The 25,755-nt window shown below is 41.4% G+C and overlaps 1 protein-coding gene across 1 annotated transcript in view; it reads left to right on the top strand.

Annotated features, from left to right (window-relative positions):
- The first annotated feature begins 1,646 nt into the window (after positions 1 to 1,646).
- Positions 1,647 to 25,755, top strand: part of LOC102784646 (gamma-aminobutyric acid receptor subunit gamma-3-like) — a 152,818-nt gene continuing 128,709 nt past the window's right edge. The window contains exons 1-2 of the mRNA XM_087836313.1: positions 1,647 to 2,092; positions 2,557 to 2,711. Of these exons, the coding sequence (XP_087692439.1) occupies positions 2,037 to 2,092; positions 2,557 to 2,711 (211 nt within the window). The 5' untranslated portion in view covers positions 1,647 to 2,036. The remainder of the gene's footprint in view (positions 2,093 to 2,556; positions 2,712 to 25,755) is intronic.

Raw genomic sequence — 25,755 nt, 5'->3', positions numbered from 1 at the left:
TGTAGTTAAATAAGTCAGCGTATTGGGCATAAAATATTTTGAGTGTTGGAATTAAAAGTCCTTTTGTTATGTGTACAAACAAAAAGGTCCTGGTTTGGGATAAAATGCACACTTTTCAAATATACATCACACATTGCAAAGTTACATTTGAAAGCATGCCTTGCAATATTAGCAAACACTTTGCATGACCTTTGTCACACATAGATGTCGACAAATCTGCTCATCACTGATTATAATGGATAACCGTTTTGTGAGCCTGCTAGAACGTAGAGGAGTGACAAAATGCACTCACCACACACTTTACTACTTAAGGAATAATTCAGTTCCTTATAAATGGTCATTTACCCTGAATCAATTTAATATTTGTTTAACAAAACTTAGGACTTTCACTGTACACATCATGCTTTAATCCACAAAGATAATCACAAGCTGCTAATTCTTCTGAATATCTAAACGACTGCAAAGCTATGGCAAGAACATCATGCAATTTCATCACTCATAAAAGGAGAAACCATGTCAGTCCATTCACTTTTCAAATTAAGATTGGGCAAACAGTCTTATCACACAACGTAACAAAGAGGACAGAACTTGCACATTTATTTTTTTATTCTTAAAGTGTGTTTTGCTGACAACACTGTTACTTCTGTGAGTTGGTAAAAAAATAACTATGGCAACAAGATTTTCAATTAATTATGTCATCATTATTAATCAGTTATTCCTGCAGGTCTCCTAATACTGTCACTAGTGTGGAGAGGCAAAAATAACTACATGTACATACTTCTTAATTCATTACATCAGAATTATTAATGAATCACTCCTGCTGGTCCACGCTTGGTCAGCAGGTTATTTCTTTTCGGCTGCAACACTGCGGGAAAGACTTTCTCTTTCTCGCCGCCAGGGGGCAGCGAAGCCTCTCGAGTGGCACTCACTAGTTCAGAAAAAAAAAAAGTCTGGCAGGTTTGTAAGCTGAACGCAGGGCTGCCCTGCTGAGCTGTGGGCCTATTCAGAAAAAAAATTACTGTGAGGAGGAGAGCTCGCGGTGACTCTGTGGCACGTAAACGGACGTGTAAAGTCTGAACATGACTTCCAAGGGCGATCATCATCATCAGGCAAACTGCAGATATTAGTTCGCACTGAGTCAAACTACATATTATGCTGTTTACTTATGAATTGATGTTTGTTTCTGAGACTTTTTCTTCGAATGAAAGGAAGTAACTGAGTTTTGAGAAGTTCCGGTTCTTCTTTTAAGACTAATTAAATAAAACAAGATAATATTGATAATAATGATAATAAAAAACATCTGATGGTAATAATGATAATAATATTCACCATCATCATCATCATGCCAGAGTCAGAGCAACAAAAAGAGGGGGGGGGGGGGGGGGGGGTGTCACGCAAGATGCTCATCTCCAAAGTTCACCACCTCCACCAGCAGCAGAAAGTGTCACCCTGCCACTCTGGTGCCCACACAGGGAGAAGGTGGAGGGAGGCACCGCCGCTGGATCCCGTCAATTAGACTCCCAGCCCCCCCCCCCCCCCCCCCCCCTCCCACACACACACACACACCCCATCCGCCCCTTACCCTCGACTCCCTACCCCTCCCACACACACACACACACACACACACACCATCCTCCTCTTGCTTCGGCTACCGCCGCTTGTGTTGGGCTGGATCTCACTGACTTATCGTCGGTGCCTTTCCCGGAGGAAACCCTCCCCACGAAGGAGCGAAGAGGACCAGGAGGAAGTGTGGTGGAGGGAGGTGGGGGGCGGGAGAGAGCTCGCGATCCGCTGCTGTGGTAGTGCTGGTGCTGTTGTTGTTGGTGGTGTTGGAGGTGGTGGTGGCTGTTCGGTGCACATGACGCGCAGGAGAAAAAAGTGCGTGGGCGGATGAGGAAGTTGAGAGCTGGGATTGATGGTTCCACACCTTTTCACTGCGCTGGCACTTGATCGCGGCAGCAACGCAGCAGCAGCAGCGGCAACAGCAGCAGCAGTCCACCGGTTCCTGCGATCAGAGGTGATCCGCGCGTGGGAAAATGACAATCAAGTTTGTGGTCACCCTCTTCACACTTTTGTTCGCTGGAGGTGCTCGGTGAGTGTCATTTGCACCTTTTCTCCCTCTCTCTCTCCCTCTCTACGATCAACAGCTGAGAGCAGCGTTAAAGCTTCAAAAGTTCGACTGCTGTGAATGAAATCCCATACATGTGTGAAAGAGCCTGTGTGGTAATGCATGGTTCTTTTTTCTTTTCTTTTTTTCCTAAGGGTTTCCCTCACACACACGCACTCCAACAGAAAAAAAAAAGGGGGGGGGGGGGGATAAATGACAGCACCATTTACTGCTGCGCCCAAATCCACAGTCTGGGGGTCTCACAGTCATTTACAGCAGGCTCCAAGTCATCATGAATCAAACATGTTCTTTTTTTTCTCTTTTTTCTCTGCATCAAAGTTTTCATGACAATGTGTTTCTATAAACATGATTAAGACCTCTCGTTCCGCTCCTCTCCTTTTCTCCTCGCCCCCTCCTCCACCCCTTCTCTCTCTCACACACACAAACAGCTCTGATTTACGGGAATATGGCGACGACGATGAGGATCATCAGGACACCACTGTCAATCAAATGCTGGTGCCCAGGTCGCACCAGGAGGACGCAACGCTCATTCTGAACAATTTGCTCAAGGAGTACGACAAGACTCTGCGCCCAGACATCGGAGGTAAGGATCAGGAGCGGTGAGGAGGAGTTGGAGGCTTTTTTGGTTGGAGGAGAAACTTTGGTGGTGCTGTCCAGGGACTGGCTCTGTGCCTGAGCTGTCCATGGTGCTGAAACTAGTAGTGCTGCTGTGAGGGTGGGAAGATGACATCCCCTTCCCCTCTCTCTCAATCATTTTAAAATTAGGTGTCTTCAGTTAGGCTGGGACAGATTTGGTGGATTTGGGTTGCTGAGATCTCTGCAAGAATTAGGGATAAAGTCCTTTTTAAGTGTTGGGAACTTCTAGTGGGAGATAAAAACTACAGGGGCATCTGAATTTTTTAGTATTTACATCATTTACATGACTAATGGTTATTTGTGTTTCTATCAGTAAATTAACAGTAAATGGAGAGGAAATAAAATGTGTCCACGTCTTGGGTTTCTGGCAAATTATCTGCAAAGCTAATTCACTTAAATGCAGTTTAATTCAAAATGCAAATAGGACCATATTCTTATGTTGGCTCTACATAAGCCAAATTTACAAAGATGTACAGTGCTGTGCAAAATTATTAAGCCACCCGTCATTTCTCTATATTTTGTTAAGAGCATGGGAAATAGCTGCAGAGAAATGTGGGCAAACATGCATGGAAACACAATATAAAAGGCAAAAAGAGTTTGTTTAAGAATAATGGCAGTCAAACTAAATATTGACTTTTAATCTTGTTAGAATCATACAGACTGAACTCTCTTCAGGAGTAGTTCTCCAGGCTTCTCGAAGGACATTCAAAGCTCTTCTTTGGATGTTTTGCCCTTTGTTTCCCTCTCTATCAGTACTGTTGAGGCCTGGGCTTTGGGGAGGCCAATCCATGCTCACTATTGTTCCATTGTGTTTTTACTATTCAGATATGCTTTTATTGCATTGTTAATGTGTTTGGGATCATTATCATGGTGAAATATTTCCACTCAGATACTTTCCAGATCATATTTCTTGGTATATCAAAATCTTACAGTGCTTTTCATGTTTGTAATTCCATCAGTTTTGACAAGGCAACATCACTGGCTCTCAAGTCCTGTGTCAGATCTTTGCTGATTTTTTTTCTAGCTTTTTTTAAGAATGTGACTTTCAGCTACTGTTCAAATGTATGCTGTAGATAGGTTTTTAGGCCTACTTGTCCAGCTTCCTCAATTTTTTTTAAGGAAACATTGCACACCAAGCCCAGATATGCCAGTTTTTCAGTTAAGTGTCTTTTTGGAGGGTTTGGGTTTTTTTTGTTTGTAGATGCGAGTAAAGCAATGGAAACAAATTGTGTGTTTTTGCGACAGGCTGCAAGTAAGAAATTGGTCCTTTGCCAAGTTGTCTGCTATGTGTAGACATAACACTGGCTCATCCGTTGATCCTTTGAGTTTGGTGCCTTTTTTATGCTTAACAAACCAAAAAATCTTGCTTAACACCAGCATGTTAGCATTAGCATTGTTAGCATAGTAGCAATGACAGTAGCATTTAGCAAAACGTAGCACACCGGTTGGCTTTAACCACTTCAGTTTGAATCAAAAGGTCATTAAATAAATCAAAAAACTAAGAATGTAAATACGAGCACACCGTGCTAGCTTATCTGGCTGTCACTCCCAAACCACAAAGACATTTATCGCTTTCACACATGTGATAGAATGAGTTACCCACAGCTGGCAGGCCATGCCCAGTTTGTGCTGTGTGTGTGTGTGTGAGAGAGCGAGGGTGACGACGGGAACTCGAGTCCAAATCCTCCCTTGATTGCACCCACGTTCTCACTGCTGTGGTGCAATCAAAGCCCTGAGCTCCTTGGAGGAGAACATTCCTCTTCAGTGAGGTCTCTAATCAAATGGTTACCGGTTTGTTCCCCGGAGTCCTCTCATTGGTGGGCTGCTCGCTGGAAGGCTTTTCTGTGATAAACGTGCAATCCCGGCTTCTGTTGCTGCTGCATTTTAGAAGTCATTTGGAGAAATCGAGGCAGCCTGTCTTTATGGGCATGTGGTAGAGGAGTCAGAGGTGTGGTGGTTTCCAGTGAGGCAATTTTCACCGGGGTTTAGCACAGTGGCTCAATGTCATTAGACTGACTGCCTTTACTATATTAGCGGCACTATTCTGAATGTGAAGGCAGACATTACTCCAACTGTTTCTGCTGTGACCTTATTTTTATTTCTCTCATATTCCAATTTACGCTCGACACTTGGTAACATTCTCCTTGTGTTTCTTTTCCCTTGATTCAGAGTTTGCATTTACAATCAGCAATACAATCTGATATGTGTAGGCCATTTGGGAGCTGCTCTACTCTAATTTTGTTTTGCTTCCCGCAGCTCACTGTGATATTTTCCACTTCCACTTCACTTAAATGTTGAAATAAAATGCAAGCATTTTTGACGAGCTTCCTATACAGAGGTAATTCTTGTCTGAAATATTCTGTATTTTCCTTTTAGTTCGGCCTACATTAGGATGAAAGACATTTTGTACCAACAGCCATTCAAAAAGTTTTCAGAAGCTGCATACAAAGTCCTGCTGAAGCAGAACTCAAGGACATATCCACAGAGTCAACACGGGAGGGGGTGTGTGCAAACGCAAGTCTCGCTGGGATGAAACCTAAGAATGGATTACTAATCAAAATGGTAGTGAACAAATAGTCAGTGTGTCTCTGTTGAGCTACATTTATTGCTACACTTGTGCTGTACGACAACTGAAGTCCAACTTGTGAAGTATCCGGAAAGATGTTTGCACCATTTGACTGTAACTCGACAGCTACTGGCAGTCATTTTTGAATAAATTTCATGCGTAAACTGTGCAATAAAATATAGATCTAGCCATGCAATAAAAAAAAAAAAAAGACAATGTTAAAATCAAATAAACCCTACTTTATGTCCAATGTCCAGCAGAGGGCGACTCCTTAGACTTCTATACAATTCGACTTATTTTGCAGCCAAAGAGAAAGTTTGGCTTTGTTTATGACTTCAGTGAAGACATTACTGTTGGGTTTGTGGTCTTAACTATTATTTTCAATACTGATTAAGTAAATCACAGAAGCACTGTAAATAAAAAGGAGAGTAATGCAGGGTACACTTTGGAGCAATAATTCCCAAATTCCCAAAAACCAGAAACCCCCTGGGAGCCAACCCATAAATCTTCAGTCTAATCAAAATGTAAGAGACAGTGATGCATTTCCATGAAAATCTGCAATTTTTTGTTATCACAGAAGCACCTTTCAAAAGATGAACCAGATTATATGAATTTCATATATTTGGCTTCCTTCACCTTTTTGCCGTATTCCAGTTCCTCTAAACTTTGTCTTTCTGCCATTTTTTCCCTGCTCAAAAAACTCTTAATCCTCTAAATGTCATCTTCCCCACTCTGAACACTTTATCACCTTAGGAGCTCTTTTAAGGGCTAAAATACTTAGTGAATCACTTACCTATGCCAGGATTTAGTCCTGACTTTAAGAGTGAATTCTTAGTAAACATCATAATTCTGAGAATTTTCTTAGAATTTCATCTTATTAAGCCTCAGTCAGACACTACACTTTTCACCCTCAGGTTTATACTAAAAAGCCTTGGTCATGAATTTTCAGGCTCTGGTGGGAAACACTGTATCTTCCGATCATTAATAATGTTTATTTGTCTTTCTCGGAATGCTTGAAATGATTCCCAGATATCATCAACAATTTTTTTCCTCCCTCTCTCTCGCGTTCACCAGCAGCTTGCTCGGATCGGTTCAGCCTGGTAGTTCACCTTGCGGGAAGAGGGGGTGGGCGTGTGGGGGATCACCCCCCGGCTCTGCTTCCATAATTAGGGATGAAATTTTGATGAGATCCAGTTGACAAACCTCAGTGTCGTCCATGAAATGTTAATTTCTTAGCAGGATTATGTGAAGCAGTGGAAGCACGTGTGTATGTGTGTGTGTTTGTGTGTGTGTGTGTGTGTGTGTGTGTGCGCGCATGGGAAAACGTGCACAGACAACACACTTACAAACATACTTGGAGATGACGCTGAGTCAAAGACAGATCTGGGACATTTAAGTCATTGTAAAAGAGAGTGGGTTCTGTTGAGATCCGCTGCAATGAATCTCTGAGAAAACACACACACACACAGCAAAGAAAGTAAATTCACACGGATAGCAGCCACTGAAGTCGGCACTGTGAGGCTCATTTCCAAGACACACCTTGATTTTGACTAAATCAAAGTCATCCTCACACACACACACACACACATATAAAAACACTGTATTTCTGTTTGCCTCTTCTCGTCTGTAGTTGTGCTTGTTTATAAGCCGCTGGCTGTGGAACCAGAGCACATACTGTTGTTTTAAGCAAATGTGAAATTTTACTATTAATTGGCTGCTAATTTCTAAGTTGAACATTTGTGTCTCAAAGCAAGGTTCACTTCTTCAGCACAGACAATCTGCATAATACTAAATTCTTCGACAGTGAAGACAACAATTTTCCACGCCTGAAAAAAAAATCTGCTACTATTAGCTAACTAACATTGGCATTATCAGCACTGACAGTGAGAAGTGCAAAGAAATTCACCACCTGGTTACTTTGTACAGCAATATGCAAATTGAAGCACAGCACAAAGTTATTAATAACGTTATTCTGTTTATTTTTTTCATTCACAGAAAACAGCTTTTTAAATTGATACACTATGGGTACAGTAAAGACCATACAAAGGCATGTAGAACAATATTTTATTATTATATGGTATGACAAAAAAATAGTCAAATACAATGAAACATAACAATGTAACAATACTTTTGCCCTAATTAGATTAGAATAAGTTTTATTATGTTGAAATAAATAAATACAAATAGCCTCAAAATTCAAATCAGAAAGGAGTTTGTGTGTGTGTGTGTGTGTGTAGTTGAGTGTGTATTTATATCTTTGTGGGGACCAGACATTTGAAATTTACTATACATAAGGACCAACAGCCCTTATGGGGACCAAAATCCTGGTCCCCACAAGTTTGAAGGCAATTTTGAGACTCAAACTTTGGTTTTCGTGTAGGTTTTGGTTAGGTTTAGGGTAAGGGTTAGGCATTCATTTTTCATGGTTAGGGTTAGGGGCTAGGGAAAGGATTACTTCAATTAGAGGTCCCCACAAGATATGAATACGCAACGTGTGTGTGTGTGTGTGTGTGTGTGTGTGTGTGTGTGTGTGTGTATTATAATCCTAAAACTATGTGAAATGCTCAGTGCTTTCAGTCAGGCTTTGACTAATGAAGCTTTTGTCCCTTATGCTTCAGATTTTAACTAATCTATTTTCTATAAATTCTCTGAAATTCAAAGACATTTGAGATATTTTACTTTAGAATGGATAAAAAGGTTTCAACGCAGTGAAAATCAAAAAATCCAAGAGACTACAGTGTAACAGGGTTGTTAACTTAGTGTCTCTGTTTCTTTTTCTCCTGTCACATCCAGTCTTGTGAAGTGAGCAGCGAGTCTAATCTTCATATAAAGTGGGTGACTGGTCCACTTGAGAAGGGAAAAGCTACCCACATATCCTCCGAGCAGAGCAAGTGTTGAGCCTCACCTTAAGCGATAAGAAGCAGTTCCCCTTAGATGAAGATGAGATGCTTTTGTGTCCCTATTGTGTCACTTTCCTTTTGGATTCAGAGTGTGATCACTGTGTGAGATCTGGGTGATCCTCATGTACTGTGCAAAGATGCAAAGATGCATTGGTGTATGTGTCAGTGTTTGCGTCTGTGGAATCGAGGACAAAGAGGGCTGGAGTGGAAGGCTTTGTATGCTGCGAGGGCTCTTCAGCCACTCACATTTAAAGTTTGGAAGCCAGGATGATTCAAGGAACTCAATTAAACTTGGGTCTGAGGCGCATTCTAAAAATTCAAAGGGCCAACAAATTAAAGGTTCATTTAAGACAGATTCAAGTTTTATTTTGACTCCAACAAATATCACCCTGCTGTCATTAATACTCAGCAGAGCACCAAATGGGACTGAAAATACCTCATAACTGATGCATCACTTCCTTCTGCTAAAAACTACAGTGCATTAGTTTGATTTATGTGACACCAGTTCAACACAAAAGTCTATATATTGCAAAGTAAATACACTACAGAAAGACAGTCCCAGTAATCTGATGATCTCTAGTAGTAAGCACTCGGAGACAGTGGGGATAAAGAACTCACAGCAGAAACAGGCTCATGGATGGACCGACATCTATTGCGGGGTGAAAGGAAAAAAAACAGAAAAGAGAGATAGATGCATAGTGAAATCACAAATAACAACAATGACCACCAACAAGCTACAGAAGAAAGGGGGCATATCTTTTGTTTTGTTTTAATGATATTAATGTTCATCCATTCTCTTCTTCTGTGCAGTCTTTCTTCTGCTTCTCTGCATAGGCAGAGAAGCCCATGCCTCCCCCTCACCAACCACCTCCTCCAGTTCACCCACTTGAACACCAGGCCCGCTGAGAGATTTCTCCAGCATGTCCTGGATCTACCCTGGGGCCTCTACCTGGTGGGATATGCCCAGAACACCTTCACCCAGGAGGGACTCAAGAGCCAACCTGTTAGATGGCCGAACCACCTCAGCTGTCTCCTTTCAATGTGGTTGAGTAGTGGAGCTGCTCTGAGCCTTTCCTGAAGGGCTGAACCCCTCACCCCATCTCAAAGGAAGAGACACCCTTTGGAGAAAACTCACTTGTATCTGCGATCTCATTCTTTCGGTCACTACTCAGAGTTCGTGACAGTAGGTGAGCATAGGGAAGTAAATTGACTAGTAAACCGAAAGCTTTACTATATAATATTTTGCTTTAAGAATATATAAAAGTGGGTTTTTTTTAGTTTTTATTTTTATTTTTTTGGCCTGTCCCATTTGGTTCTTTAGCCGTCAGAATTGTTGTCTGAAGACGAACAAGGATACCCAATGGATTTACTTTGCCAAATAGATCATCACGGCCTTGCCATATTGGTCCATTTGATCGACCTTTGTTGTTATTATTTATTTTATTTTCAGTTGTTACAGACGGGACAGACATGACTGAGGGATAGGAAAGGGAGAAAGAAAGATGAAGGAAAAGAAAAACAGAATAGAATAGGGACAGTGAGAAAGGGCACTTAAAAAGAGAAAGAAGAAAAAAAAATCTCCTGGATCACCTGCTGAGAGAAAAAGAAGAGAAAGCAAGCAAAAAAAACAGAGCAACATACTAAACACAACACAATCACGTTAATCTAGCTAAGTGTAAACAGCAGTAAATACTAAATATTGAATGTTGTTTTGTAGCAAGCAGGACTGACAGCGCACAATGTGCTTGGAAATAGCAGCTAATAAAGGTGTAGTTTATGTCTATGAACAGTGAACACCCGTGTGCACACCTGTGTGGATCAGCGCGCTTGTATTCAAAAGGTTTCCCCATGTAATGGTCTGCTAGAGGATGTAGAGAGCCATAGCCCTGTCCCCCAGGGCATGAAGCAGGCATGGAGGAGATCCAGGCCCCAGACATCCAGAGGCCCCAGAGTGCAAGAGCCCAAGGAGGACCACCGGAGGGGCATCCGTGCCACCTTCATGGGAAGAGCTGAGGAGAGCCCCAGATGAGGGGTCACCCGGTAGCCACGGAGCAGAAGCCAGAGGTGTCACGGCGAGTGAGATGAGCCGTATAAAAATAATAAATGAGGATCCAATCGCAGGCAGTAGTGGAGGAGTGAAGGTGGTTTATTTAACACAATGCGCCAGTGGAAAAACGGAAACAGAGATCACACTAAACTATACTGGAGACAACTAAACTACTGAATACGAACCGGAACTCAAACATGAAGCAAGGCGGACGACGGTACAAGATGGTGACGGCAGGGAACACACAGATGAAACGTGGTGAAAACACAGACGGACCAGCAACTACGATGACAGAGGACACGACTTAAATACACACAGAGAAACATGGGAATTACACACAGGTGGTGGACACAGCTGGGAATAATCAACAAGATGAGACAGAGGGAAAACTGAACACAGTCACATGAGACGCAAACCTTCACAATAAAACAGGAAACGAGAACACTACACCAAGACGCAGACCTGAGAGACAGACAGACAGAATGACACATGGAACCTGAACTAAACTAAATGTGAGATACAACCGAGAACAAATCCTTAACATGAATAAACAGAAACATAGAATTCTAATAATAATAATAATAATAATAATAATAATCCTCATAGCGCCCAAAACCACGACAATTATTCAAAAATAAACTAACAATCAAAACTCAAAATACTGGGTCGAAACTGACCCAGAACCGTGACAAGAGGGGGCTGCAGTGGCGTGCCCGCCAGCTCTGCCGGCAGCCAGCTGTGCCAGAGTGAACCGAGCCGCAGGCCCAGAGGCCGGAGGCCGGAGGGCCTCCTTTGCCCCGGAAGAGGCCTGACCGAGCAACAGGCGCCAGGCCCCGTCAAGTAATCACCTGGAGTGAGCTGGTACATACCTGTGCGCCCAGCTCCAGACACCAAGAACCACCAACGCACCGACCCCTGAGGGCATCAGTTACCGGCAGGGAGTGTGGTGAGGGGAGATAGGCCTTTGGAGGGCCTGGGAGTTCCCAGAGAGGTGGAGTGTAAGACCCGACCTGACATATAGACACAGACAAACAGGCACACACAGACACAAACATGCATTCCCACCCTCATGCACACATATACAAATACTCAGCACTCACCCAACGTAGGGATAGACATACATGGACACTGTACACACAATCACACTCCCCAAACAAACTCTATACCCCGGGTCCAGGTACCCTCGCCCCTGGAGGGGGAAATTGCACCTAGACCCAAGAGATGTTACCCTTTCCCCCGGGGTGGAGGCAAGCAGACCGCTCCAGATCCCAATCGGACGGCCAACACCTCCTCCCGGCCCCCCCGCCCCGATGGCTAGTAGAGAACGGGGGTGTGTTAAGACCCCATACCTCCCTCCTCATGTGTAGTGTTGCTGCGTGTTGTTCTAAGGTGCATTTAAAACACGGGAGAGCATGGTGCTGCTGCCAGAGAGCAGCAGGTGTTAGCACGGCCCCTCCCCAGAACCCTCAATGTCTACATGGATTTAAAATTGAGAGGTGGGCACCGGCGCCAGAGGTAGATTTGAATACACAGACCGTCCACTGGACGCCGTTAACGTGCCCACCCTCAAGGCCCTATATGTATGTGTTATGAGAGTGTGAGTAATGTGGATGTCTAAATTGTGGAATACAATTGAGGCACAGGTGGCCAGAAGGGGACAGAGGGGGGGAATGCCTCCCCTGCACCCTGGTGACACACCCGCACCCCAAGGCCCTACTTGTGTGGGTGGGTGTGTTGGAGCGGGAAGAGGGAGGCAGGGTCCTTCGGCACCCACCAAAGCAAGGGAGCCCAGGCCCATCCAGACTGGGGCCTATGGCAGCAGGACCGCCCAGCCCCACAGGACCCGGGGCAGCCCACCCGACCCCACCGCAGAGGCGACTTTTGTTGTGATTGGGAGCTATATAAATAAAATTGAATTGAATTGAATTGAATTGAATTGAATCGAAACTGTACCCACCCTAACATTCCATCATCTCCCAGACTGCACAAGACAGTAGACACCCAGGTTAAGTTTATTCTCCACCTCTCCTATGACTCTCCCCCACCAGAGTGCAGAGTGGACTCCTGCAAGGATGGAACAAACTCCCTGTCAGTTGAAGAGCCCCCTAGTTAGGTCGATGCGCCAAAGGCCCCCTGCGCCAGGGCTGAGGACCGTTTTCTTGGCAATGCATAGGGCAGTAAAAACCATGTGGACTGTATTAGTTTCTGTAGTGACATCATCCAATTTGCCCAACAAATTAAATGTTGTTAAATGGAATTTTACATTTGAGACACTTTGATAAGTCTTCACATATCCCGCACCAAAACTTCTGCACTGGTGGACAGAACCAAAGAGTGTCGATGTAATTATCTGGTGTATTGCCTTGACAGTGTGAGCAGTTGTTGAAAGATGTAAAATCCATTTGGAACATCCGATGACCTGTATAGTGCACTCTATGTAGTATTTTGTATTGTATTAATTGCAGACTGGGATTTCTAATCAATTTAAAGGTTTTTAAGCAAATCTGAGACCAGAAGTTTTGGTCTAAGCTGACTGACAAATCTGCTTCCCACTTTGCAATAGGAAGGGATATTGATTCATCTATTTTAGAAAGTGTTCTGTATATTTTAAACAATAATTTAGGGGATTTAAGAGTAAGAAAATGTACCGTGCTTGGTGGTGTTTGCAATTCAACTTGACTGAGGTATAACAGTTATTATTAAGAAAAGACTCCTCTTATGCCACACTTTGACTATATATAATTTGTGTCTTCATAACATTACAGAGTTAGAAAATCTTGCCTTTTCTTGCCTACAAAACTACAGTTCTAACTATTCAGGCTTGCTGTCTTTGGCAACATATATTATGTCATTTGGAGGCACTAGCTAGCAACTGCCTGGTGAAGAATGCAAGAAGCAGTGTGTATGATACTGGTTGCCTTTTGTCCTTTCACAGTTCCAACTTATTAGACCGGCCACATTATCTTCTTTCCTATCCATCTGACTAGGATCCCTCCTGGTCGCTATGGGAGGAGGCTCCAGGGCAGACCCAGGACACGTTGGAGAGATTACATCTCTTGGTTGGCTTGAAAACCTCTTAACAGATGGGTCAAATGGTCATCATAAAAGACCCCCATAAATCAGTCTTTCTGTTGGACTGACAAGACATGTCAGAGGTGAAGCATCTTTTTTCACCTATTCCCAACGAAGAGCAGCACTGTCTCCCCGGTCAAACCTGGGTGCAATATGAAACCACAAACTGCAGTATAGACAGTTTTTGATATGGCAGTCTGATTTGGGCCAATCAGACTGTTTCTTACAATTTCTGTGTCATGTGTTGCATTGTGCAATTGCTTGTCTGAACTAGCAGTGGCACTTTTAAGCAAAAGGTCATGGAAACAAACTGAAGATGGGCGATGGGGTGGGTGGACGCGTATGTTGTGACAGGTTGGGTGTTGGGGGTGATGTGCAGACTTATGAAATGTCTTCGATGTCGGCACATTTCATTTTGTAACAATTTTTCAACCAAAGACAGACATTAAGCCAGTTATTCAACACTGAAATGTCTGTTGTGTTATGATGAGATAAAACAGTCCCCGAGAATACCAATAGCCTGTTGTCAACGGGGTTGATATTGATGTAGTCTGAACATGGTATTAGCAAGTCCAGTAACGATGTCCAGCATAAATTCACACTGGGCATCAAACAAATTGGAACCATTTTTCAATAAAAAGTCAACGTCATGAACGGGTGTTCGAGCAACCATTGATTCTGCTGTGCTCCAAATCATACAGACACAAAATGTCTGATTTGGTCAGCACAAAATGAAGACAGTTTCTGCAAGTTAATTCCTTGATTTTTTTTTTTCTTTTCAGAAACAATAAAGTAACCTTATGCTATCCTGCTGTTTGTCTCGCTTACATAAAATGTACAGTTCAGTTTCAGCCTGGATGCAGCTGAATATTGCCAGGTAGCTAATTCAGTTTCAGCTTGTGTGTGATCGCAGGCAGTAACTGTGACTGAAGGCTGTAATTGTCTATAGCTAACAAGCTATTGATCTACACTGACTGACCAGGTCGCTGCAATCATATCTGCCATTATTGCCTCCCCGAATATGTCTGGCGCTTACAATTAAGTCAGTGGGTGGCGTTGGAAAGTGAAAGACTGCCTGCACATATGAATGGGAAGGTGCTGTGCATGTGTGTGTAGTTTTATTCATCTACACTCATTTGTGGCCACTGATATGGCTTTCCCTACACAGAAATATTATGCACATGAGTTAAACATGTATGTGTCTGTGTTTGTGCACGTTCTTCTGAAGTCTACAGAGAGAGACACTTCAGAAGGATTCAGATAAAAGGCAGGTGTGTCAGAAATAGAAACTGAAGCTGCTCAGATATTGTTGGTTTGCAGCTGTTTCCTGTCTCTTTTTCTTCTATTTCCATCTGTTTTTCTTCGTCTTCATTCAGCCCCCCCCCCCACCCCCCCACTCCCACCACCACCACCACCACCACCACCACACACTCCTTTTTCCACTGCTACCTATGTGTATCAATAATGATGCTCAAAATTTCAGAGTTGTCGAAATTCAGGCAAAAGTTTGACCTGCTTTACATGTGTATTAAAAATGTCATAGACCCATTTCAATCACTTCAGGGCAAAGCGTGCAGAGCAGAGGAGGGGATGTAGGCGCTGCGACATTTGCTCAATTCTACTCATATTCTTGTGCATTATACGTAAGCAGGCCTGCATTTTTGCCTTGTTTGATGAATGATTTAGGTGTATCCAGTTTCCGTTATTAAAGCATGAAACGAGTGGAAATCAAATTTGAGAAAACTTAACATTATTTGCAAAGGAAGTTCAGACTGTGTTTATATATTCTTTTCTGTACCACTGGGCCCAAAATAGCAAGGAGGTGTTTGTTTTGTTCCCAAGCGCTGTGATTTCACATTGATGTGCAGCTTTAACTGAGGGGGGGAAAAGTGAGTAGAAAGAAAGTATTGTTAACTATCTGTGATGAAAGGGGCGCTTTCCGGCTCAGAAAGGATACAAAGGGATGTGCTAGCACTACTTCACAAGTAATCCAGGTGCTCAAGTACGAAAAGAGCTAAATGTTGAGAAGATGAATTGACCCGTCTACTTTCTGTTGGGACTGAAATGTCTCAGCAGGAGTGCACTCATTAAGGTAGTGCCATTGAAACTCTATAATATATAGTGTGTGGCCCAAACACAGAGCGAGCTGCCCCCTTTTCTTTGCCACTTCCAGTATTGCAAGGAAGAACGTAGGCTAGAGACTCTTTGATATCAAATGATAAATGGTTGAGCCGACTGTAATTAGTGGCCATTAGTGGATGTATATCATCTGCACAGTTATTTAGTCATTACAGTTGCCTGACTCATTTTTACTTTTTCCCTCAGGCTGTGTACTTCTACTAAATCGTTCAATGTGTTTTTATATGCATAACACAGCTCATCTGTCTCTCCTCCAGTCTTCACTGTGCCCATCCCTAACATATGCGCCTGAAACAAAAAGTTGAGGAAATAAACTAATGTCTTTACAAACACACAGTGGCATTAAGCTCTAATTTAAAATCAAACCAGCAGACTGAAACATAGGGCAGGAAAGTTGGCATGAAACTGTATGTGCAACTGTTTGGCATGGCTTGGTTATGTACTGAAAATAATAATATTAACGATAATAACTGAGTGCATCCATTGGTACAGACTTAGTCTGAAGTTATTAGTGAAACTGGGCCGACATGTTAGGATGCTAGCATTAACTACAAAAACTGATCATTGCCCAAGCATTACTTTGAGCAATTGCAAATAGTTGCAGCAATTGCAAGGTGACTGCACAGGTCCCCATGTAGGTAGGAGGAAACCTGTCTCCAAACAGTCAAAGTCCAACTCAGACTGACCTCAATCACCCTAATTTATAAAGACACCCCTTGTAATTTATAAAGACAGACAAATGCCCTCAAGTTGCAATCAGTCTGGTCAGTCTGTGATGATGAGTCAAACTTTACTGTGATGCATCTCTTTGCAATAGAACAAACAACTCAGCTGACTGCCAAATGGATGAATCCTGGTTGTATTCCTAAATAAAAATAATGTTTTTAATAACTTTCTCATTTTGCAGTTAAATGGTCTTCCTGCTGAAACTATTCTGGCTGGACTAATTTCTGTGTACGGAGATTTGCAATTAATTTGTGACTTTTGACGACTTTGTGACAATAATCAGCATATTGTCACAAACTGATTGTGTGTATTTGCCAGTTTTACCTCATCTGCCAACTGAAAGCAAATTGACAGCACTGATTTCATCTTGTTGCCGTTTTATCACCATCTTGATGCACCAAAGTTGCTTTGAAGACGATAACTGACTGCAAATGTTCACAGACCTGGTCCCTGTCTTTAAAGCCACGATTTCAGGCAACAAGTTAATTGCATACATTCACAATAATTCGTGTCATAATCTCCCACCGCCGTTTTCTCCTGTGTCACCTCTGTGTGGCTGTAGCACTAAGGCCACACTTATTGTGATTCTCATGCAAAACTGTGAATCACACCAGGGGCCAGACACATGTAGTTTATTGAAGTGCTTTAATTTAGTTCATCCTAAACCACCTTTTCTTGTACAACTTATTCCATATATAGGTCTTAAAAAGACTTTATAAGATTTAGCCTTTTTTGTGTGTTTTTATAAGACAACTCAAATGTTTCCAGTAATATGACAGCCAGCTATCAGTCAGTGTAATTGCGTTACGTTAGGTAGCAGTGAGTACTGTTACTATACAATCTCAAGGTGAATATTGTAATTACCATCTTAAAACAACGTCATTACTCATTACTTTTCTCTTGCATAACACTAATGGCGAGTGACTACCCGCTCTTAGTCAGCATCAGCAAGATGACAGCTTTCTTCTTTTACAGTGAGTCGAGCTGCAATCTGTACTATTGGTGATAAAACAGCGATAATCGTTAACACTAACAATCATGAGTAAGTAATAAAGAAACAAACAACCTGAGCAACTGAACTGAACAACATGGGATGATCATTGAACTATTTGAATATGACAGAATACAGAATATTGTTGCTCGTTAATCTATTTTCAGTTTATAGACTCTCTGTTCCTTATTTAGAACTTCACATCTTTTCTGTTGTGCGACGCAAAGCAGAAATGGTCAAATGACCAATGAATACAAAGCTACTTTATACTTGGTAAAGATCTTACCTGGTCTACAGGCCTTTTTCTGACATGAGTACTAGACTAAGATCATGGTAAACATCATATATGCTAACACCTTCAGCTGGCACTTTAGAAGTGACTTTGAGTGAAGTGACAGTGGCGGAGTAGAAGAAAGAAAGTCAATAATGATCGACAAAGCACTATATTACACCTATAAATTATATCTATCCAATTACATAGAGGATAAATGAGCACTGTCCCTGTTTCACTTAAACGCTAAAAAAAATGAATGAAAGAAAAATCTTTTTTTCTTTTAATGTATTGACGCTGACTTGAGCTCTCCGGTAGACAAACCAAAGCCCTGTTTCTTCACTACAATCCTTGTGGACATTATGACCTATTGGTTTTTGGTTACTCTTCATTCTAACTAGGACAACATCAATCCTTCAGGCACCAAAACATGTATACTTGTCGGTTGCAGTAGGAGGGATGAACGAGTGAACCTTTAAAGTAGGAAGCTAAAGGTCATGCAATGCTGAGAGAAACTGCAAAAAAAAAAAAAAATGCTACAGGACTCAGTTAGCCTGTTAGCATGGTAAATGCTAAAGTTTAAAACAGTACAATTACGAAAAGACCAAAGGGCTGCCAAAAGAAGGAATCTTCTCTCTAAAAAGAACATGTCAGTACAGCTTTGGTTTGAAAAGTTGCATCTAAACAATTAGTAAGACTACTGGACAGAGAAAACAAAATTGGAGATGTTTGGCCATAATGGACACCACCATGTTTGATGAAAACCAAACACTGTATATAAGCACAAACACTTCATACCAACTATGAAGAGCAGTGGTGGAAGGGAGATGCTTGGACTTGTTTTGCAGTAACAGGACCTGGGCACATTGTAGTCATTGAGTTGACCATGAATTTATTTGTATATTAAAGTGTTCTAGAGTCAAATGTGAGGCTATCTGTCCCATAGCTAACACTCGGCTGTCATTGGGTCCCAGAACAAGACAATGATCCCAAGTTCAGCAGGAAATCTACGACAGAATGGCTGAAAATGAAGAGACTCAAAGACCCAGCCAAAGTTTAGACTTCAACTGACTAAAACACTGTGGGAGGGCTTATGAGAGCTGTGTGTACATGACCTGAAGAAATGTCATTTATGATTCCTCCACAAGAATATGAGAGACTGATAAAGTCAAACAGAAAGAAGTTACTCTAAGTTATGGCTGTTAAAGGTGGTTCTACAAGCTACTGAATCACGGGGTGTACTTCGTTTTTCAAACACAGTTTCTACATTTTGGCTTAGTTTAATAAAAATGACATGCTGTAATATCTCAGGTTGTATTCAAAATATTTTAGTGCCTGCTAGCGACAAGATGACTTTTATCATGACCTGATATGGGAAACCGTGAGAACCGAAAGAGGATGTGCTTTTGTTTTTCATAACTCTTATTATGGCTAAAATATATATTCAAAAAATATTGGAAATTCACAAGTTTCTCAATTTTTGTCCAAAATATTAACATCTCAAATATATCTGAACAGCCTGATCTAAACATATATGAGCAGACCATGGCAACAATCCACCAACGAGCTCTGACCCTTTACATAGACTCTCTATAACAGCATATACATGACTTATTACATCCCTTTAAATGTTTTGGGTTTTTTTTTTTTTAGCTTTTTGTCAGTTTGACATTATACGAGTCTCAGCACTCAAAGTGTTTTTGTGACTGACTGTTTCAGATCTTGGAAACAGTGACATAATGTTCTGAAAAACTCTATGTGGTCCTATTTGGTAATTGCCAATTTTCCTATTGAAATGCTTTTTAACATCATTAGATTCAAATCATTAGATACAGTTGATGAATTTGCTTAATATTTTCCTAACAGGCTATAATTTTCATCACTGTAGCTACTCTGTTGGAACAAACTAATCTGGAGAGAAATGGAAAATGTACTAATAGGTTTACCAATTACAATTAAATGAAACTGCTGCTTGAACCTCAACATCCACCAGGTCAGCAGTTACATGGATAGATTTAGCAGGGGTGCAAGGTTCAGTTCACATCAATACATTTGTAATGATTTTTTACTTATTTAACATACCCGAGGATAAATCATACACCAAGCATACTGTAAGGTCAAATTGCAAGAGAATTGATTTGAAAGATAACATCTTTCTCAGTGTAGTTTCTGAAAGTATGCTTGTTTTGCATGAAACTCAAATAGATCCTAACCCTAATAATCTTCAGTCTTACCGGTGAGCTGCTTAAGGTTAAGAGGTTAAACAGCAGGAGCACCAGTTTAACCTTGCATCAGTGGGGCTCAGGAGTAAGAGTGGGTCGTCTACCAGTTAGAGGTTGGTGGTTTGATCCCCACTCCACCTGTCAATGGTGGAACGTGGCTTGTAGTAAAAAAACTACAACATAACTCTTGGGTTTGCTGTAGAAGGCAACATCAGGGTAGAAAGCAATAAATTACGTTAGCAATAATACTTCACTACCGAAGTTAATAGTAGTGAGACCAAAAAAGTGGACCACATCAGTCCAGCTCTGAGGTCTTTACACTGGCTGCCTGTCCGTCAGAGGATAGACTTTAAAGTTATGATGCTGGTCTATAAAGCTCTGAATGGTTTAGGACCAAATTACATCAGTGACCTCCTGACCCAGTATGAACCTTCCAGATCCCTCAGGTCATCTGGATCCTGTTTTTTATCAGTTCCCAGAGTCAGAACCAGACATGGAGAAGCTGCATTCAGCTTTTATGCTCCATATATCTGGAACAAAACTCCCAGAAAGCCTCAGATCAACGTAAACACTCAGTTTATTTAAATCCAGGTTGAAGACTCACCTATTCTCAGCTGCATTTGAATAAAACACCAAATCCACACTTTTACGCTTAAATTTCAAAACTTACATTTTAACTACTGATTTTATCTACTGTTTTTTAAATCAATTTTAAATCATGCTTTTTATTTGCTTTTGTTTTGTAATGTCTCTGTAAAGCACTTTGAATCACCTTGTTGTTGAATTGTGCTATATAAATAAACTTGCCTTGCCTTACATTAAACTGGTCAATCTACTTACCTCATGGTGTTAACTAAAAAGTCCTGACATGGGACATGGATGGAGAACTTCTGGGGGTTTTCTGTTATGATTTGCAGATGGATGTCTTATAAGGTGGGACCTCCATAGATCACGACTTTTTCACTTTGTTATGATCATTGGTTTTTTTTGCACTGGTGTAATGAGTGGTGGCGTGATAGTGAGAGGTGTACTCTTCCATTATTACATAACAATATCTGATTTTCGGATTGCTGGCATGTCTAAGCACAAGTTAATCACTTCAGTTTGTTTCACCCTGTCATAGAGATAATGTTTTTGGTAGCACAAGTACTCCTAAAACCTTTGTAGTGTTGTAGAGTGGGGTCATTTAAACAATACATTATAATTTGGCTTACATCCACCAAGGTCTGATGACTTATTGGTTGAAAATTGACAAAAACCTTTATAACTCTTGTAGAAACTCTTATTCTTACAAGTGTGGTGTGTACTGTCAACATTTATAAGGTACTGTATAAAGATTTTAAATATCATGTCACATCTGACCCCTGATCTCTCCTTACAGGTCAGGGGATTGATCTGAAGATCAAAGTGATAATACTGTCATATAGAGCTATTTAAAACTGTTTTGCTACCATTAATTGTATTAAAACAGCGGTCCCCAACCCCTGGGTCATGGTACCGGTCCGTGAGTCATTTGGCACCAGGCTGGTTATTAAGTCAATATCGATTATCCATCGTCTACTCTGACATACTGTTCATATACAAAATAGTATTCCCTTAAAAGTAAAAGTAAATACTGCCTGGAGAGTGAGCTGCCTTGGTTTGAGGTTGGTGCTCTTTGAGTGCTTCTTGCTGTGGAATGAAATGAGGGAGACAACAAGGGGAAGGCCTTGGAAAAGGTGGAGCCCACGATATGCATGAACTCTAGGAATTTTTGGGGCTACCATAACAACCAGTGTGTGATATCACAATTTACTGCCTTCATATTGCAAAACCATCAAGACGAAGTTGACATTTCCCCTAACCTTGTCACCAGCAAATCAGATGTCGTAGTGATGGAGTTAGTGTTGTGTTGTACCATTCCAGAGTTACGATTGTGAGCATATTGGTATGCTGATGTTAGGATTAATCTCAAAGCACAGCTGTACCCGCGGCGTCACAGCTGCTAGCGTGCCTTGGCAAACAGCCGATGCAAACAAGTTTAGAACTGCAGTATCCTTAAAATCCAGTTTTATAAAGCATGGGAGGGAAGCAAGGGAGGCAAAAACAAAAACAAAAAAACAGCAATGTAAGCTGTCACCAGCAGGAGACAAAGGGTTGTGTAACACTTTTCATCTTTAAATGCTAGAAGGGTTGTGCTATCCAGAGGGCCTTTGGGCAAACAGGGTGATAACTGTAGCCCTGCTTTGTCAGTGGCTTAATCGTATGTAACATTTTAACAGCTGCTTTATTGAATTCCCGCACAAAATTGCAGCGTTTCTAATAGTTACTCTTTGCACCCCTGGCTCAGATCTTTGTTGGCTTTGAGGCCAACTTGGCCCTTGCAGGCCTCTTCTGCTTGATCTTCACAGAGCTGACATTTGGCACAGCGGTAACACCTCACCAGCTGAAAGGACAATTCTCACACAAGCCTCCTCGATGGGCTATTTCAAGCCCAGTGACATTTCATTAGATGAAGAGGAGTTTAGAGTCCTGGCAAATGCTTCTCCTCACATCTCAGGTAGCCAGGCTAGTCGAACCGACAGTAACCTGTGGGAGGGTGGTACGCCAGTTTCACAGATATGCCAGTGTGAGCACGAGTCGTACACGTGTGGAAATGGCAGATGCGAATGTGTACACACTTGCAGACTCACACACAAGCTGGTGGATGTAACCTTTTATGGGCTCTGTAATGCAAATGTCTCTTGCCCTGTGTGTGTGTGTGTGTTTGGGAGGCTTAATATCTGAGTATAAATCATTCTTTTCTTGAGTTTTGCACTCCAGTTTGTTTGCAGTGTCTTTTTAAAGAGTACTCAACTTGTTATTCTTTGAACAAGGAAGGTGGTTCTCAAGCTGAATCTTAGTTTGAGGTACACTTGGGTGAAAGTTCTGTAACACCTGATGCTCACCAAAAAGACAAATCTTCTCATCATTGCCCCAGTCATGTGGTAAATATCCAGAAACAGACTCCCTCATCTGTTTTGGGGGGATTATGATGTGCTGGCGCAGTGGCTTAAGAATCCCACATAACACCAAAAAATCAGCACGCAATAAGCATATGCATATGCCAAAGATGGACTTCTGGGTCTGAAAAGTAAAGCCATAAGTTTAAACCTGCATTCTTTCTAATGATCAGTAGGGGGCAACCCTTCTGGTAGTTTTATTTTCTATGAGGAAACTACCTTCATCTTTGCTCAGTAAATACTTTCCTGATGAATTCATGATCTCTCTTCTACGTTTAATTTCTAGTGAATAGAAGGTGCTGTTTGTTTCATAACTTATTGTATCTATTAAGTCAAAATAGAAGATGCAGAGTTTGCATTAGGGTGGACCTAGCTTATGATTCACAACCCCCTACCACCTTTCATCATCACACCTTGGTTTCCAAACATTAGGACAAGCTGAAGGCTTCATTACCGGACTCAATGATATCACAGTAGTCAAGTATTTTATATCCAGTCTATGCTAAATCTCCATCCTGTCTCGTGATTGGTTGGAAGGGCTTAGCCTGGAAGGGACGAAAGCTGTCGGAGGACGGTTGTTGTATTTTCCAATTCGGAATTTTTTTTTTGGATTTTATATTTAAAATAGCTTCAAGCAGATGAGTTCCATGTATACTGTGTATTAAAAAAGGACCTAGCTGTCATGATGTCACCCACTGACTTTTGTTTCACCATTTAAAGCCTCATAGTGGCTGCTGGAGTGTTAATATTTTGGCAGCAAAGTTACAAACCAAGGGACATTTGGGTCAGTTTAGTCAGAAACGCCCTAAATTGGTCGTTTTCTCTTTGAAAATTGACCCAAGGTTAAATTGTTAAAATTGTCATTTTGAGGTCGTTAGCACTGTTGCCGTCTAGGAAGAAGGTCCTGTGTTTCAATCCACCATCTAGTCGAAACCTTTCTGTGAGGAGTTTCCCCATGTTTGTGTGGGTTCTGTCCAGGTACTGTCTAGGTATGCTGAATTTCAAAGCGAACAACTGAAGCAACTACCAATGGCAGTGAAGAATTTCTTTGAGTGACATGGTGATGACCTGGTAGTATATACATCAGAAGGCTGCTCAGGAACGCAGAGTCTGCAAGCCAAGCAACCGGCTATCAGCTTCAAAAAGATGTGCGATGAGCATCCAGGGTGGATGCAGCTTTCTATCAACAATATCCACTCTCATCCAATGAAATCTATTGCTGTGCTCCATTTTTGCCCTTTTTGACTGAGCTGCTAATTAAATGCTGAGCATATTTTATTAATGTTGATATCCATATCATGACATGTATTGTCATCTGCCGTGGAATATTGTGAGTGGGACATTGTGTCGCCATGGTGATGTCTACCAGTGTGTTGACAGGCATTGTGATCATTATAAGTTCTACTTACAGATAAAATGATCTCTTCGATTTTGTTGCATTTTACAGATTAAATGAACAAATTAATATATTTGTTTCAAAATCTGTACGTCTTTAATGGATGAAAATACGGAGCTACTTTCCAAGCGAACACAAGTGCACTGACAGAAATATTTGCAAATTAATGCAGCTACTTGTGCTTTTTTTTCTTTTGTTTGGTAAACACACACTGTCCGAGGTGGCAAGCATAAGACCTTGACCAGGAATTTAGCTTCTCTTAAAATATTTAATTCTTGTGCAAAGAAAGGTAGTGGAGCTTGGTGAAACCTTGCCTTTCATTCCTTCAGCGTTCCGGAGTTAATGAGAAACCACAAAGGAATGGCCAAGCAATCATGTAGAGCTTTAAAGCGCTGGACTGATACCAAAGTGAAGTGCATTAGGTGGTAATAAGACCAAGCTAGGCTTGGATCATGGCTGACACATTTCCCATCCCCGTGAGCTCCAACCATTAAATCGATTTCCATCTGAGTCTCCCATGTCCACTCCACTCCAGCCAAAGCTCCGCCGGTTAGCCAGGGATTTGGGAGGTGTGGACAGACTTTTAAAACATAGAAGGAGACAAGAGGGGGAGCTTGAACCTGTGCGGTCTGTACTTCCAGTTAAGGCCAGTTTATTTAGCAGAACTGCTATGTATGCAAAGTATTGGTATAACTTAAACTAGGTGAGGAAAAACAAAACATTTTAATTCACAGAAATAAAAATAAAAACTAGACTTTGGTGGAAAAAAGAATGGAAGTATCAAGTAACAATATTGTGTACTCACAAAAATTAAAAATAAATATAAAGTTTTCATATTTATGTATCTGGTCACATTTGATGATCTAACCTGTCTAATTGGGCTTTGGTACATTCTTTTATAGAGACATGAGGATGTCTTAATGAAGTGTTCATATTTCAATCCCCATTCTGATGTTCTTACATTTTGTCCCAAAAACTATGTTGTTGTTGTTTTTATTTCCTTATTCCAACATCCGTGTTAGAAAACTGACACTAAAACTAATGACTAATCTAAAATGAATGAACCCACTCTGAACTGTGATGAAAATAAATCTTCAAAAAAAATGAATCAATCAGGAAAAACACAACTTATGCATAATGAAGCTTATGCATAAGTTCAATAAGGAAGATCTATAGTCTCACATCTGTCTTCTTCCCAGGTGTTTGGCAAGCACTTTCACTTTCCCGCACTATCAAGCCTTTTGCTGACATCACAGGTCTAGTCCAATCATCTTTTTGCCTGCCTTCTTCACTTAAAACTCACTGCTCATCTGTCATTTTCCCATGCAGATGTCTTTGTGCAACCCACTCCTCCCCATCTCCACCTCTCCTATGTTACTCAGGCTCAATCCAAGCCTCCATCTTCATCTCCACCATCAGCATCTAGACTCCACAGGGTCCTGCCCTGATTCCTATCACCACGGAAATTCTGTTTTGCTGTCATGAGAAGATAGAATTAAGCAAAACAGCTTAATTAAATTTTGTATATCAATAAATCGTGTTCAGTTCCTTTAAATTCAGTTCAATTCAACAACAATTACCTCAGGGTGCTTCATACTGTAAAGTAAAAACCCTCCAATAATACAAAGAAAGCAGAGAAAACCCCAACAATCATATGACCAGTGTTGCAATCGTTTTGGC

The sequence above is a fragment of the Neolamprologus brichardi genome, chromosome 23 (assembly GCF_056152115.1).
Source record: "Neolamprologus brichardi isolate AB-2024 chromosome 23, ASM5615211v1, whole genome shotgun sequence".
In the NCBI taxonomy this organism is placed as follows: domain Eukaryota; kingdom Metazoa; phylum Chordata; class Actinopteri; order Cichliformes; family Cichlidae; genus Neolamprologus; species Neolamprologus brichardi.
The sequence above is the reverse complement of the archived record's forward strand: the minus strand, read 5'-3'. Positions and strand labels throughout refer to the sequence as shown.